This window comes from Bos javanicus, chromosome 12, assembly GCF_032452875.1.
Source record: "Bos javanicus breed banteng chromosome 12, ARS-OSU_banteng_1.0, whole genome shotgun sequence".
Lineage (NCBI taxonomy): Eukaryota > Metazoa > Chordata > Mammalia > Artiodactyla > Bovidae > Bos > Bos javanicus.
This window is the reverse complement of record NC_083879.1, coordinates 11,809,848-11,827,037: the sequence shown is the minus strand read 5'-3', so window position 1 is coordinate 11,827,037 and position 17,190 is coordinate 11,809,848. Positions and strand designations below refer to the sequence as shown.

The 17,190-nt window shown below is 44.2% G+C and overlaps 1 protein-coding gene across 3 annotated transcripts in view; it reads left to right on the top strand.

The window, feature by feature from the left end:
- Positions 1 to 17,190, top strand: part of VWA8 (von Willebrand factor A domain containing 8) — a 401,675-nt gene that overhangs the window by 367,680 nt on the left and 16,805 nt on the right. For 2 of the 3 annotated variants that reach the window (XM_061434477.1, XM_061434479.1), the window contains exons 43-45: positions 9,716 to 9,814; positions 10,852 to 11,090; positions 14,003 to 17,181. In XM_061434477.1, the coding sequence (XP_061290461.1) occupies positions 9,716 to 9,814; positions 10,852 to 11,090; positions 14,003 to 14,111 (447 nt within the window). In that variant the 3' untranslated portion in view covers positions 14,112 to 17,181. Of the gene's footprint in view, positions 1 to 9,715; positions 9,815 to 10,851; positions 11,091 to 14,002; positions 17,182 to 17,190 lie in introns of those variants that run through there. The other variant, XR_009739842.1, reaches the window with a different exon arrangement.

Genomic DNA, 17,190 nt, shown 5'->3' with positions numbered 1-17,190 from the left:
GAAAACAGGCACAGGTGTCCCTGTAACTAAGTGAAGCAGACTTTCTCATTCCATTTCTTGGGTGGGCCCCCAGAATTCTCACAGGGTCTTGGGAGCAGAGAGGATCTTGGAAATTGTTTTCACCAGCCTCTGTTTTAAGATGAGAAAATAAAAATCTACATCCCAAAGTCACACAGCTAAACTGTAAACAGCCAGGATGTCTGACTCCCACTTCATGGCCTTTTCTTCATTCACGTTTTATTCCTTGTTCTTGCAGCCATATTATTTCTGCCCAATCGGTATACTTGGAAAGCTGTAATTTAGGAGCAAATGAAATTAAAAGATGCTTACTCCTTGGAAGGAAAGTTATGACCAACCCAGATAGCATATTAAAAAGCAGAGACATTACTTTGCCAACAAAGGTCCGTCTAGTCAAGGCTATGGTTTTTCCAGTGGTCATGTATGGATGTGAGAGTTAGACTGTGAAGAAAGCTGAGCACCGAAGAATTGATGCTTTGAACTGTGGTGTTGGAGAAGACTCCTGAGAGTCCCTTGGACTGCAAGGAGATCCAACCAGACCATTCTGAAGGAGATCAGCCCTGGGTGTTCATCAGAGGGAATGATGCTCAAGCTGAAACTCCAGTACTTTGGCCACCTCATGGGAAGAGTTGACTCATTGGAAAAGACTCTGATGCTGGGAGGGATTGGGGGCAGGAGGAGAAGGGGATGACAGAGGATGAGATGGCTGGATGGCATCACCGACTTGATGGACATGAGTTTGAGTGAACTCTGGGAGATGGTGATGGACAGGGAGGCCTGGTGTGCTGTGATTCATGGGGTCGCAAAGAGTTGGACATGACTGAACTGAACTGAACTGAACTGAAGATCACTTAGAGTAGGCAATGGTAACTCACTTGAGTATTCTTTCCTGGAAATTTTCATGGACAGAGGAGCCTGGCAGGCTATAGTCCTTGGGATCACAAAGAGTTGAACATAACTGGGTACACACAAGATCACCCTGCTTTATATGATTGCTTGTTTGTTCGTTTCTCCACTGGAATATAAGCTCCATGACTACCCTGCTCCTCAGTGAAACTCCAGTCCCTATAACAAAGCTGGAACAGACTTAGGCGTTTAGAAACTATTTGATGAATGACTGAATAACTGAATAAATAGAAGCTCATTGATATTTGCCTCTCTAGTGCATATATACCATTTACATAAAGCACTCTTATCTTCTCCTCCATCACCCAAAGGAGGTGTAGGAGACATACTTTTCTCAAAGATATCTTGGTCAGAAAGATGTGGAAAGCTGTGACTCAAACCAGCACCTGCTGGGAAAATTCCTTCTATCATAAACTTAGTTCAGCATCTATCACTCTCCTTTTTCTAATATCTCAGGCATGTTTCACACATTTAGAAAGAGAAATCAATCATCAGCTCAGGCTTTGGATAAATTCCTTTTTTTTTTTTTTGGCTGTACCATGCAGGTTGCAGGATCTTAGCTCCTCAACCCAGGCCCATGGCAGTGGAAGCTCTGAGTCCTAACCCCTGGAGCACCAAAGAATTCCCAAATTGACTTTTTTTCTTCTTATTTATTTATTTTTTTGTCCACACCACATAGCTTGAGGGATTTTAGTTCCGTGACCAGGGATCAAGCCCTGGCAGTGGAAGCACAGAGTCCCAACCACTGGGCCACCAGGGAATTTCCTGAATACATTCTTGCTGCTGCTTGGAAGTAAAAGTGAAGAAGGGTGTACAGACTTCTCTAAGTCCATTCAGAGTTAAACAAGAATTCAGAATGGACTCAATCATAGATGTGAAAGTTCAAAAATCCTAGGTAAAGACTGGGACAGGCTAGAGGGGCGGGGCAGCAGTTAGGGAACGGTTGTTTCTCTTCAGTAAAAGCATTGGACTTAGAGTGCCTGGATTCAGATTCCACCTCCGCCACCACTAGATCTCTGACCTTAAGAAAGCCTGTTAACCTCTCTGAGCATCGATTTTTTAATTTGGGAAATGATATTAAGAACACCAATCACAAAGGTGTGGAAAAAATCAGAATGAAATGAGATAGACAGAAGCACTTTGTAAACCATAACGTTGACACTATACTCACTAAATGTATTGTCCTAGCCTTTCAATGACCCTCTGAGATTAGGTGAAACAGAGATCATCCCTACTAGTCAGAGAGGCTCAGTGGTTTACAAGCACACAGGGTTAGAGGTCATCTAAGCCAGCATTATTTGTAATGTGGAAATAAGATTTGGAGGGGTTAAGTGACTCACCTAAGATCACAAAGCTTGTTAAAGTTGGAGCTAAGGCTAGAGTCTGTGACCTCCAGAACATCATTCTCTTTACACTGACTTCTCTATGAAAAGCTTAGCAGTAACTGATACTGTAGATCATTGTCTACACCCTAGAGTTCTGTTGGCACATCTCTTGCCTTTTTTAATTATATTTATTGTCTAATCCTTGGCTGGTTGCCTGTCAGCAGTCCTACCTGAGAATGGTGTATTTGTAGGTCCAGAAGGAGATTAGAATTTCACATATTATCAGATCTCCAAAACAGCCTCAAATGATTGTCTCTTGCTACTTAAAATATAGAGATATATGCTTAGTCACTTAGTTGTGTCCGACTCTTTGTGACACTGTGGGCTGTAGGCCGCTAGGCTCCTCTGTGTGTAGGGATTCTCCAGCAAGAATACTAGAGTGGGTTGCCATGCCCTCCTCCAGGGGATCTTCCCAACCCAGGGATTGAACCCAGATCTCCCCCATTGCAGGCAGATTCTTTACCACCTGAGCCACCAGGGAAGCCCAACAGGTATAATAAAGCACAGTTTCTCCTAAAGTTAGCAAATGATTATCCTTCCCAAAAGAAATTTAAACACAAACCTTATTCATAAAAATGCTAGTAGCTCTTTGTTGGAAATAAAGCTTTTCTTTGCCATCTAAATATTATATTATAAATCATCCTTCTAATCTGATGATAAATTTTTGTGTCTTGGACCGAAACTCAGCATTTGTTTTCATTTTTTTCCTGGCTTTCTCTGAACAAATGAGATTTGCAAAAGAAAATATAGCAAAAGGGTATTTAAACAAGTTTCTAAAGCAAAAAAAGTATTAAAATCGGTCCTCTCTAGTTAAGACTTTTCTTTACTGCTGTGGTTTAATGTTTATGTTGGATGTTAAATGCAGGACTCCGCAGAGATTTAAGGGAGGCTCTGAAAAGTGGAGAAATCATGATCACAAAAATTTTGAGCTACTTATAAAAGTTGTGGTCTAAATGTTAGGCAGAAAAACAGAAAGAAAATAAATGTTAGACGGTCGACAGCAACAATGAGGTCCTTGTTTAGTGAGGTCTATGAGTCCTGCCTGGAAGCCGGTGTGAGACCCTGTCTGTCCCGACGAGCGACGGACTGGGTAAGTGGCAGAATCAGGGGGTAGAAACGGATGAGTTCTTATACTTTTTCCTTTCACCCAGACGATTTTGAGGATTAGCAAATTACTCTCTATAAAGTGTGTTGGGGTCCTTGGAGAGCAGATCCCAGATAATTACGACATAGAAAGATGGGTTTTCGTGGAAGCTTAACATGATCCCCAGTAACGCCAGTGAATGCTTCACATTTGGATGTACTTTGAATTCCTCTCAAGCATTTTATTTACTTTGGACCCAGAAGAATCCCCAAGCCCGTTTGGAAGATGAGAACCAGAGCCTGCAAGCTATTTTAAAAGCCTCATCCTGTCCTTTAGGCGTGTCTTCTCAGCCTTTGTAATACCAGCTAGACACAGGCAAGGGCAGCCCTTTCTGCAAACTGCACTTTCCTTACTGCGAATAAAGGGAGGGAGGGAGGAGGGAGGAAGGTGTGCAGCTCACCTGTCTATCTCATTTACCCGAAAAAGTATAGAATGCTTTTTTTCTCCTGGGCAGATAATTAAGTGATAGATCTATCAAATGATAGACTGTTTTGTGACTAAATGTTTGTGGAGGTTCAGTCAATCAGTATCTGTTTTTGTTAAGAAACATCCAACAATTTCATTTGACTACTATTTTTTTTTATAGTTTTTTAAATTTTTTTGTTTGTTTTTCTTTTGGCTGCACTGGGTCTTCATTGTTCTGCAGGCTTTTTCCCGTTGCGAAGAGCAGGGACTGCGCTCTAGTTGCAGTCCCAGGACTTCTCATTATGATGGCCTCCCTTGCTGTGAGCCAGGCTCCGGGGCGCTCGGGCCTCAGTAGCTGCGGCTCGCGGGGTCAGTAGTTGTGGCTTGTAGTCTCCGAGCACAGACTCAGGAGTTGTGACACAGGGGCTTAATTGCTCCAGGGCACGTGGGATCTTCCGGGGCCTGGGACCCAACCTGTGTCCCCCTGCATCAGCAGGCGGATTCTTTACCCTTGAGTCGCCAGGGAAGCCTGACTACTATTTGTTTAATAATTAACTAGCAAGTTTTTCCCTTCCAGTGACCAGTTGTGGCAACCCTGTAAGCAGACCACATGGTCAAATAGTTATTTATATAGTATCGCCCATCGTCATCTGGTCAGTAAGATATTTAACCATCAGTTAAAAGGAGAAGAAGAAGTCAAATATGTATTTATAGCCCTCTCATCTGAGCCAAATAAGAGAAACTTACTTCTGCTTCGAGGAACTGATCTTACCCCGTCATGTGTAAGATTCCCGTTTTAACAGATTACTTCACAGCCCCATGATGAGAGCAGTTTGCCTGGCCAGCGGTGGTTTAGTCGCTCAGCTGTGTCTGACTCTTGTGATCCGATGGACTGCAGCCGGTGAGACTCCTCTGTCCATGGGATGTTCCAGGCAAGAGTACTGCTGTGGTCGCCATTGTTCTCCATTTAGAGCAGTTGCTGCCGTGACCATCGTCAGTCAGTCTGGACGGGGCCTGGCGCTTGCGTCCCTGGAGGAATTGTGCAGGTTTTCTCCACATCTAGGCCAGTCCTCGTGCTGAGCTCTTGGTGACCGTGGTCAGGCATATACTGAAGCCAGCACTCCATCGTCCAGGGCTGTGCTGCCTTTAGGTTTTAAATTTTGCCACCTTTTCACGACAATGACAGCAAACTAGATACAGAGATTTTTTTTTTTTTTCATATATGGAATTTGTTATATCCCTGGAAAGCGTTCCTTACCAAGCTTTTTTAGTGGATCGGCAAATTTCCCCCAATATTCTTTCATATCATCCTTTGTATTTTTAATAAAACACTCTAAAATCCGGCACAGACTAATGTCCTGCCCTGGCCCTCCTCTGAGCATGCCCTTCCATTGAGGGAAGAGTCCGTGGGGCCAGTGGAGCAAGCCCACTTAGATTCTGTGTCTAGAACCTACTCCCAGTTCCTGGGATCCCCAGCTGTCTTGCTTGGGTGACCCCAAGTCTGTTTCTTGGGCGTCTTTCTTAGGTCCATCTTCCTGGGCCAGACTGGCCAACGGTGTGCACAGCCAGCACTGTGAGGACAGAAAAGTGTGATGGCGTGTGGACACGAGGACCGGGTGTCCACACACGTGCCTGTGAGCCCCTCGAGGTGGGGACAGAGCCAGCTACAGAGAGAAGGATGTGGGCTGCAAGCCAGGGGCCAGTCCTGCCCACACCGCCGTGTTCTAGCACGGAGCTTTGAGAATCCAAGTGTTCGGAATTTGACCCTGGCTTTCCAGGTCATTATAATGTCTATTTATCAAAGTAGAGGAAGAACATACTTTATTTAGCAATTTTCAGCCTGATTTATGGGCTTCCCTGGTGGTTCAGACGGTAAAGAATCTGCCTGTGATACAGGAGACCATGATTTATAGCTTTTAAATAGACATCCTATATGGGCCTTCATTTGTCCACTTATCCCTTCAATTGTATACTTGTCTCTGTCCACTCTTATCCTCTCTGCCTTGCTTTTAGTCTCAGGAAAAACGTGTCCTTCCCCTCTCTCCAAACTTGGCCCTCTGACCGTGACCCTGATCTCTCCCCACCGCCTCCTTTCTTGTTGTTGGTCAGTCGCTCCATCATGTCTGACTCTGTGACCACATGAACGGCAGCACGCCAGACTTCTTTGTCCTTCATTATGCTTAAACTCACAGCCATCGAGTCGGTGATGCCATCCAACCATCTCATCCTCTGTCACCCCCTTCTCCTCCTGCCCTCAATCTTTCCCAGCATCAGGGTCTTTTCCAATGAGTCGTCTCCTCTCTTTATAGCCAATGAGGTGCCAATGAAATGTAGGCACCTCTCCCCAAACACCTGTCTAGATGCTGTTCTATTTTTGTCTCATACCACAAACCTTTTACTGAAATTGTGCCCCTGAAGGCCTCCAATGATTCTCTGCGCAGGGGTCATTAGTCACCCTGCTTCTGGCTGGCCGTGGTGAATGTCACTCAGCACAGTTGCACAGCCGCTTCTGAGCCATGCACACTGATTTCCAGGGCCATTCTGGGTACTCTGCATCCACCACTTCTCTTTCACATCTTCTTCACTCCACCCTGGGTCTTTCTTCCACCTCAACGAGGAGGGTGCCCCCCAAGACTTGGTTGGGGCCCTCTGCTCTTCTCTCTCTGTGTAGTCACCCTTGAGAGTCACACTGACCCCTCCTGAGGGTGACAGCCACATCGCAGACAACAAGAAATAGGTTTCTTCTCTGATGTCTCCCAAATGCACAGTTCCAGCATGTCTAGAATAGAACTCATCTTCCCCCTGTAACCTGACTGCCTTCTGACTCCTTATTTTTGCATAAAAATTATTTCAACAGAGAATGTTCTACTTTTCATTTTAAATGCCATGATTTCAGTTATGTTATGGGTTGTTTTTGTCAGCTAGCTTGGGTTAACCACCATGTATCACATGAGTGCTGGGAGGAAAAAAAATGCATTCCAGCTTCTAAAGAATTTATTTGTGAAAGAATGTAGCGCACATGGGAAAGGAAAGCTTCTTAATTTCCAAACTTGATTGCAAACTCTCTCAAAGCATTTCAACAATAAATACACCAGGCCTACTCGTAGATAATAAAATGTGTTAAGATGAATAAGATACAGCCTTGCCCTCAAAAAACTCACCGGATATAAAAGAATAGACATGAAAGAAATCATTGCATTCCCCTCAACACCTTAGGACTTCCCTCAATGCAGGAGACCCGGGTTTGGTCCCTGGATCGGAAAGATCCCCTGGAGAAGGAAATGACAACCCACTCCAGTATTCTAGCGTGGAGAATCTCATGGACAGAGGAGCCTGGTGGGCTACAGTCCAAGGGGTCACAAAGAGTCAGACGTGACTGAGCTACTAACACTTTCAACACCTTAAGTGGTGTTTTGCATGTGGTAGGTGTTCAAAAGACAGCTATTGACTGATGGTGACTAGATAGTAGTGATTCTTAAGTATTTTGACCCATAGCATTCCAGGATCTTTCCAACCCAGGGATCGAATCTGGGTCTCCTGCATTGCAGGCTTTACCATCTGAGCCACCAGGGAAGCCCGTAGCACTCCAAGGAATCCCTAAGATATTTGGCCCAGACCCATACCCAGAATTTTCTTTTCAGATCCCCCAGTTGCTCAAATACCCTGAGGTCTATTCCAATCCAAAAAACTCTTAGAGGAAAATGAGAGGAGAAAGGGAATTTAGGGGCAAACCCCACAATTGGAGAGAACCACCTTGCTCCAATTACAGTTGCCTCAAATCCCAAACTTCTTCCCAAATTCTGTAAAAATGCAATACCCTGTCTCAATTCCAGCCTTTTCTCAACAGACAAGACTTTCTCTTGTGCATTGTGAGAGAGCAAATTTAAAAGGTATTTGCTAAACTGAAAAATCTCTTCCATGCACTATTAAATAGAAAAGCAGATTATAAAATCACACGGTCAGTGTTATCCATTAGTTAAAAATCATGTTGATGCTGACGTGTGTGTGTGAACTTATATAAGAAAACATTAACAGAAGTTACCTTTCAGTAATGGGATCATGGATAATTTTTACTTCTTTGTTGTTATAGTTCAGTTCCTAACTTGTATCCAACTCTTTGCAACCCCATGGACTTCAGCATGCCAGGCTCCTCTGTCCTCCACCAGCTCCCAGAGCTTGCTCAAGCTCCTGTCCATTAGTCAGTGATGCCATCCAGCCATCACATCCTCTGCCACCCCCTTCTCCCTTCGCCCGCCATCTTTCCCAGCATCGGGGTCTTTTCCAATGAGTCGGCTCTTCACATCAGGTGGCCAAAGTATTGGAGCTTCACCTTCAGTCCTTCCAATGAATATTCAGGGTTGATCTTCTTTAGGATGGACCGGTTTGATCTTGCTGTCCAAGGGACTCTCAAGAGGCTTCTCCAGCACCACAGTTCGAAAACTTCACTTCTTCAGTGCTCAGTCTTCTTTAGGGTCCAGCTCTCACATGTGTACATGACTACTGGAAAAACCATAGCTTTGCCTATAAGGACCTTTGTCAGCAAACTGATATCTCTGCTTTTTAATACACTGTCTAGGTTTGTCATAGCTTTTCTTCCAAGGAGCAAGCGTCTTTGAATTTCATGGCTACAATCGCTGTCCACAGTGATTTTGGAGCCCAAAAATATAAAGTCTGTCACTGCTTCCACTTTTCCCCCTTCTGTTTGCCGTGAAGTGATGGGACCAGGTGCCATTATCTTAGTTCTTTGAATGTTGAATTTTAAGTCAGCTTTTTCTCTCTCCTCTTTCACCCTCATTGAGAGGCTCTTTAGTTCTCTTCACTTTCTGTTTTGTGCTTTTCTGTAATTTCTACAGTGAATATATTCCACTTTTGTGTTCAGGGAAAAAAAAAAGGTATGTGTATTAGTTTTCTACTGCTGTGTAACTAATTACCATAGACTTAGCTTCTTAAAGCAATGCTTGTTAAAGTCATAGTTCTGTAGTTGAGAATTCCAGGCAGGCTCAGTTGAGTTCTCTGCTTAGAATCTTACAAGGCTGAAATCAGGATGTCAGCCAGCCTGGGCTCTTACTCAAAGGCTCTGGTAAAGAATCTGCTTCCAAGCCCATTCAAACTGGCAGAATTTGGTTCCTTGAGGTTGTAGAACTGAGGTCCCTGTTTCAGTGCTGGCTTTTCGGCAGGGTCATTCCTAGATGTGTGATTCTTGGGGTCCTGCTCTGTGGTGCCCACCATCTAGACCACAGATAACTCCCACATATCAAATTTCCCCACACTCAAATCTCTCTGTCTTTCCCTTCTACTATCAGCAAGAAAAAAAATCTCTCTACTTTTTAAGGGCTCATGTGATTAAATTAGGCCCATCCAGATAATCTTTGTTTTGATCAACTCGGAGCCAGATGATTCGTAACCTTAATTACATCTGCAGAATCCCTTTGGCCTCCTTACATAACATAATCATGAGGTCCTGCCCACATCTAAGGGGAGAAGACTGTACAGGTCGTATATACCGGGGGGGCCAGGAATCTTGGAGGCCACCTTAGAATTCTGCCTACTGACACCGTGGGGTGTGTGTGTACATATGTGTATGTTTTGTGAAGCTCTCTCCCTGAAAGTTAAGAACGGAATTCTTGATAGCCCCTGAAGCCCTCCTCATACTCTCTCCCTGAGGCTGGAGAGCAGAGATCAATGAGAATGGCCTGGAAGGGAAGGAGCATGGATTTTTTTTGCCTTTGTTGGTAAACACCCACAGACTTAGGTTTGGCAGTTCTGGGCAATAACAAAACAAAGTTGGAAGCTTTATAGGCCCAGTGACCATTTTTTAGTGGACAGAGGATTCTAAATCTGATTCTCTTGCCTGTAGTATGACGTCGCTGGACACTCTGGAGATGGATACAACATTGGTCTAGTTCCAATTAACAAAATCCCCAAGGACAATAAGCAAAGACTAGAAATTCTCAAGGTAAATGCATTCAATTACCTCTATATTAAGAAACCTTCCACCAGATTAGGTAAAGTATCTACTGGTCGCTGACAAGATTCACTGAAGAAGCAGCAGCTAACTGGAAGCAAAAAGACTTTCTGTTTCACAGAAATTTAAGCATTAATATGAGAAAGCACTTATCATGCCGAAATTCCTGGTCTACACCATACAAAATTTAAACTTTGTTCCTATGTATTTTTAGGGGACTCAGGTTAGTATCAGGATCTACAGCCTGTATTCTATAGAGTTCTTCTGAGCTCCTACATATTTCAGAAGGAAAAGAAGGACTCCTTCTAGAGTACTCTCTAACCCCAATTTTATGTATTTCTTAGTATTTTTCTAACAATAAATTCAGTTTCACATACTTAGATCTACAGTAGAAACACACTCATCGTGTTTATCAGAGTAAATTTCCTCCATTCCTATTAAGTACAGTGCTTAGTATTATAATTTTGTTTATTGGAAACCCAAGCCATTCCTTATTTTTCTCCTGTGTTATCTCCATTCTCCCATGTGACACCAAGCTTCATATCTTCTTACATTTCCTGACTTTTTTTTAAGGCTTTTGGATTTTTGTTTGTTTGCTTTTATTGGCTGTGCTGGGTCTTCACTGCAGTGTGAAGACTCAGTAGTAGCTGTGTGTCCCCTCCTTACCCCCCAGCATGGGGGATCATAGTTCCTCAGCCAGGGATGGAACCCACGTCCCCTGCACTGGAAGGCGGATTCTTAACCACTGGACCACCAGGGAAATCCCTACATATTCTCACTTTAAATGGCAGCTTGAGTTTTAAAAATCAGCGCCGACTGGGATCATTTTGGAACATTTCCTGTTTTAATGAAAGACTTGACCACACCCAGATGTCACTGTGTACTGTTGTGGGTCTCACGTGCAAATTACATGGAACTCGCTCAGAGCATTTGTGCTTTCTCACTGTCAATAGAAAAATCGTGTTTGGGGTTTTTTTCTTTAAAGAAAGCTTCTCATTGGTGGCTTTTGTGCCATGTCTTACCCCCAGACGATGCACGCCCACGCTCAGTTCTGCATGAGTGGGGACCACACCTTAGAGGGGACAGAACATGCCATCAAGGAAATCGTCAAAGAAGAAGCTGATGAGTACTTCGTCATTGTCTTAAGTGATGCCAACCTGTCTCGCTATGGAATACACCCCGCCAAGTTTGCCCAGATCCTGACAAGCAGCCCTCAAGTAAACGCTTTCGCCATCTTTATTGGATCTTTAGGCGATCAGGCAGCCCGGTAAGTGTCACCTTAGGGTACAGCAGAGGGCAAGGGTAGAGAGGTCTGAGTAGCTGACACGTGCTGGTTCACAGGCTTCCCGTCGTCGGGGATGGTGGGGGGCATGGGGGAGAAACAGAAGCCAGAGCGGCTGCCTCAAGCAGCTGACAGTCTGGGTGAGGGAATGGGATCTTCTACCTTATATTTAGATGAGCAGCAATACTTTATTTATTTTTCAGCTTATATTTAACCAACAATAAAATAAATAGCAAATTGATTTGTCTACCAATAAAATTAAGAAGATTTTATACATTTTGCCTTTTACATCAAGGTGTCAAGCTCAGTTCATGCTCAAATCATATTCAAGTAACAAGCATCTACTATTTTCATAGCATCAGAGATTAGGGATGTGTGTCTCTACATTGTATTTAGACATACTAGACATGTGTGCATTCGTGCTGAGTCACTTCAATTATGTCTGACTCTTTGCGATCCTGTGGACTGTAGCCTTCCAGGCTCCTCTGTCCATGGGCTTCTCCAGGCAAGAATACTGGACTGGGTAGCCATTTCCTTCTCCAGGAGATCTTCCCGACCCAGGGATCAAACCCACATCTCCTGTGGCTCCTACATAGCAGGCAGATTCTTTACCACTGAGCCACCAGGGAAGCCCAACATACACACACATACATGTAAATAAGATCTAATGTGTGTGTCTACATAGCTATAGACTGGGGAAGGCAACGGCACCCACTCCAGTACTCTTGCCTGAAAAATCCCATGGATGGGAGATGGGAGATGGGATGGGGATGGGAGATGAGATGGGGATGGGAGAGCCTGGCAGGCTACAGTCCATGGGGTCACAAAGACTCGGACACGACTGAGCGACTTGACCATGGCACGTATATATATATATACTACTGCTGCTAAGTCACTTCAGTCGTGTCCACTCTGTGCAACCCCATAGACGGCAGCCCACCAGGCTCCTCCGTCCATGGGATTTTCCAGGCAAGAGTACTGGAGTGGGGTGCCATTGCCTTCTCCGATATATATATATAAAAACATAGACAGATAATCTTCCTTCTTGTATTTCTCCTTCATGTATGTCTGTATCTATAGTAAGATGCTATACTAAATATGCTGAATATTCAGTAGAGAGACTTATGGTCAGATAATAAATACTATCATGGATCATCTGAAAGGAGAGATCTGGAAACATTTTCGTTTCTTAAACACACTAACATTTATCTTTCTGAATTACAGACAGAAATGGTTTTTCTCTACTTAAAGTACTTATAAGGAGCAGAAAACACAATTGAAAGTATCTTTCCTCAAAAGAGAAAATAAAATCCTGCCTACATCACAAGAGCCCACATGCCCTTTTGTTTCTCCACCTCTTTTACCTGTCTCACCCTATGGTACAGAGTCCTGGGAAGTGAAAGTTGCTCAGTCATGTCCGACTGTTTGCAACCCCATGGACTATGCAGCCTGTGGACTTCTCCAGGCCAGAACACTGGAGTGGGTAGCCTTTCCCTTCTCCAGGGGATCTTCCCAACCCAGGGATCGAACATAGGTCTCCTGCATTGTGGGCAGATTCTTTACCAGCTGAGCCCCAAGGGAAGCCCAGGAATACTGGAGTGGGTAGCCTATCCCTTCTCCAGCAGATCTTCCTGACCCAGGAATCGAACCAGGGTCTCCTGCATTGCAGGCAGATTCTTTACCAACTGAGCTATCAGGGAAGCCCACAGAGTCCTGGACAGACTAGGAAATGTTTTAGGGTCCAAAGTTCTGACATATTTTTCTCTTCCCTTTGATTTGCTGTAGGATTTCAGGGCACGGCTAAGAACAGACTTAATACCACATAACTACAGTCGCGTTATTACAAATGACTTCACATCTCTCTCAGTTGCGCGTGTTAGCCTCTTTGAGAACTTCCATGTCCTCAAATGCAGACCATGCCTTTTCCACTTAGACTGTCTTCAGGCCCAGCCCAGGATGAATCCAGACGGCAAGCTCAACAAATACTGTTTGAGCTGAAATAGCTATTTTGTCTTTCTAGTGAACAGATCCTGTTTGAACACTTAAGAAAGCACAATAATACCCTTGTGGTTTCCTGGGGAAATGATCCAACATCCACTGGCAGGAGATACATTGTAGAATTAGCTGGTCTACCAGGCATGCCAAATGCATGATACTGCACAGGAGAGTGGACTTGTATTAATGTCATTCCAAAACCAAACTCTGCTGGCACAGTGAAAGGAGGCGTTCTTTGGGATAGAGCTGTGTCTTGTACTTTTACTGCCTCCAAAAATGGCCCTTTGTTCCGAATGATAACTTGGCATTTAAAATAATTAACATAAGCCCATATAACCTCAGTGTCATCAAAGCAGGCATTGCGTAAGTCAGATTATGTTTCACATTGTATGATGTGGGGCAGAAAAGAGAAAGGGAGAGAGAGGAGAGAGAGAACGCAAGAGGAAGAGAGAAAGAACCAGTTGAGGTTTGTCTGGGCAGCTTTTCTTGAAGCCTGTTTTTCTAAGGCAGGAAGGCAGTTAGTAGGACAGTGTGAGGCCAACACGTTCTCTGAATCTAGGTGAGCTAGTCCCAGATTGATCCTGAGGGCTCTGTTCTGCCAAGGGAATATAAAATACCAGGAAACGACCATCATAAAAGGGAGAGCATTTTTTTCCTTGCAAATTCCCCAATTTTCTCACTGAAAAGACCTTTCTTTCGGTTCAGTGCTTCCAGCAAGCCTCTCTCTGTAGCTCTCTGTTGCCTAGCAACAGCCAGTTCCACTGCAAGCAGGGGCAAGATATTAAAAAGTGAGAAGTTCCCTTCCCAAGAAACCATTCGGATGCTGAGGTCTGCAGAGGCCGGAGGTGAAGGGGGCACTCTGGTTTGCGATGGTAATTTTCTTTCCCCATGCATCCTGACAGGCTTCAGAGAACTCTACCAGCAGGCCGGTCTTTTGTTGCCATGGACACCAAGGACATCCCTCAGATTTTACAACAGATTTTCACCTCCACCATGCTGTCCAGTGTTTAAGAAGTGCCCTTATCACCCTGATGACCCTGGGATTTGAAATAAGATACAAAGAAAGAGTATCCTGAAGAAAAGAAGAGGTCTATCCAGTGTCTGCGTGCAATGACCGGGTAATTCTGACATTCCTGAGCCTTCCTGCACTTGCTAAGTAATCAGAATTCAGAGAAGCAGCCAGAGTGAGGCCCGCGCACCACTGATCTGTGATCACTAGAGGAAGCGGGTTGACCTGCATTATGTGAAAGGCCAGGGTTAAAGGAAGGTGGTTTGAGAATGGTGGAGCATGGTCTGTTTCCAAAACCCTGAGGGATGAAGAGGACCTTGCTGTTGCCTTAATGCATCACCTGGTCACTTAGGATAAAAAAAAGTGACCGTGGTAAACGAAGCCTTTGATGCCACATTCTGACACTGGAATGCAGCTCTATGCAAACCCACTGAATCCGCTCCTGTTCAGTAATTATTTTTATTTTTTTTCCTCCGCTCTGTATTGCCCAAGAAACAATGATTTGATAGTATTCAACCCACTCAAAAGTCCTTTCAACAGCAGTATTCTATAAAAGGTTGGGTTTTCTCAATAATTTCATTGTCTTAGCCAAAACCAAAAGGAATCGAAAGATCCTTGGAGTGCTCCCTTTCCCATGTGACTTTTAAAAGGCTTTTTAAGGAATAAAGAGCAAATGCTGCTGGGATCGGGAGGATAAAGGATGTCTTGCCTTGAGTTTCCTGTCTCTTCTTCAGGGCTTCTCAGAGTTTCACAGTCCTCCATTTTGGTGTCCAAAATGTCGTACCTCCAAATGTTTATTGTTTTTTTACATAAAACAAAGTGAAAACAAGGCACTATGTTTGAGCTGAATGGTAACTGGAGATTTCTTTAGCTATTTAAAAAGCAGCCTCGTTCCTTTTTTTAAAATTCATTTCTAACTGGAGGATAATTGCTTTACGATATTGTGTTGGTTCCTGCCGTACAACAGTGTGAACGAGCATTAAGAATCATATATCCCCTCCTTCATGAGCCTCCCTCCCACCCCACCCCCACCCCACCCCTCTAGGCCACCACCGAGCTCCAGGTCGGGCTCCCTGTCACACAGCACATTCCAACTTGCTGTTCACTCACTCGGTCACGTCTGACTCTTTGAGACCCTATGGTCCCAGCACGCCGGGCTTCCCTGTCCTTCGCCGTCTCGCGGAGCTTGCCCAGACTCGTGCCCGTCGGTCAGTGATGAGTCCGAACCCCACTAGCTGCCCATGACAGTGTGTTTCTGCCAATGCTTCTCTCTCAGCCCGCCCCACCCTCTCCCCACTGTGTCCATGCGTGTGTTCTCTATTCCTGCCCTGTGAATCGGTTCATCGGTACTATTTTTCTAGATTCCATATATATGTGTTAATACATGGTATTTGTTTTTCTCTTTCTGATTTACTTCACCCTGTGTAACAGGTCCATCCATCTCAGCTCAACTGACTCAAATTTGTTTCTTTTTATAAGCCTTATTTTTTTTTATTTCCCCAAAATGTACCTCATTCCCACCCTCTCTTGGGCTGACCTTTACTTATCAATAGGCTCGATGTCCAGTGTTTTTTTTTTTTTTTTTTTTTTTATCAAATGTTCCAGCAGAAGTCAGCCTCTTTTCAACCATGTAATAAAAGTTTCTCTTCATCACTGATGGCAAAGTCCAAAATGCTGGGAGCGCCAATATGCGTGTGCTTTCTTATGACCAGCTGAAAAGACTAGTCTTCTTATTAATGTTATCTTATTCACCCCTACATGGTGGGAACTGTACAGTTCATTTCATTTAATTAATTACAGCAAAGAAATGATGACCCTCATGTGTTTCACCACCCCATCTCCCTACCAAAGAAATAACAGCAATCAGCAGCTATTCCCATGCGGTACTGCCCAGCCAGTTTGCATGGCTTGTCTTGTTTCTCGAGACAGACGCCTGCTGTGTGTATTGACTCATCCAATGATGCAAACGATTTCAATCCAATAAGTATCTTTCAAAATACAGTTGCATTAATAACAGGAATAACGATAATAATAAGAATGGCAGCTAGCATTTACTGATCACTATGTACCACGTATGCTAAGCGATTTCATACATTACTCCTTTCAGTTATCCCAACAATGCATGTAAAATAGGTTACTTTTTAACCTCATTTTACAGATAAAAGAAGTGAGGCTCAGAGAACTTAAGACTATTCATTACTCATTGTACCTGTGGCTGAGACAGTAAAGAATCTGCCTGCAATGCAGGAGACCCGGGTTCGATCCTGGAGTCAGAAAGATCCCCTCGAGAAGGGAATGGATACCCACCCCAGTATTCTTGCCTGGAGAATTCCACAGACAGAGGAGCCTGGCGGGCTACAGTTCATAGTGTCACAAAGAGTCGGATACGACTGAGCCACTAACACTTGTACTACTAACATCCTCATTTTACAAAGGACACTGAGCCTTAGGGAAATTCAAGAAAACAGGCACACTCAGCCAGACAGGGGCAGAGCTGTGACCCTGGACTGCCCCCTCTCATGCTTTATTCTTGCAAACTGACCACATCTCCTGGTGCTCTCTCCTCTCCCCACTACTTGGAAACTAGCTGCACAATTGAGTGCTTGGAGGAGGGGTGGGGACCAAGGACATGGGGCCCTGCTGGAGGGACACTCCCCATGGATCCTTCCTGGGCACAGCGGCGGCTTGAGGAAGTGCCCTTCCAAATGGCAGCTTCATCCCTAGGGATGCCCCTTTGCTGGAGGGTCACAGCCCCTGAAAGCCTTTGGAAGTTGAACCCAAGAGTGGTTGATGGAACAGCCTTTTAACAATCCTCCCCATGAGTTAACTACCTGAATAAGCAGAAGCCTTTTTTTTTTTTTAAAACATGGAAAGAATGTTCTCAAGTAATTTAATTTCCCTTTCCCCACTGGCCAGACAGCCTTTGCAAAAGTTATTTTAAAAAAAATGTATAACTCCCTGGCTTTCCTGATTTGTAAAAGGGAAGGAGGGTGGGGGAGGGGAGTAGAGAGTGAGAAGATGACAGGCTTCTTTTCGCTTCTTGCAATAAATACCTAAGAAGTTGTGTCTTTATTATTAAGT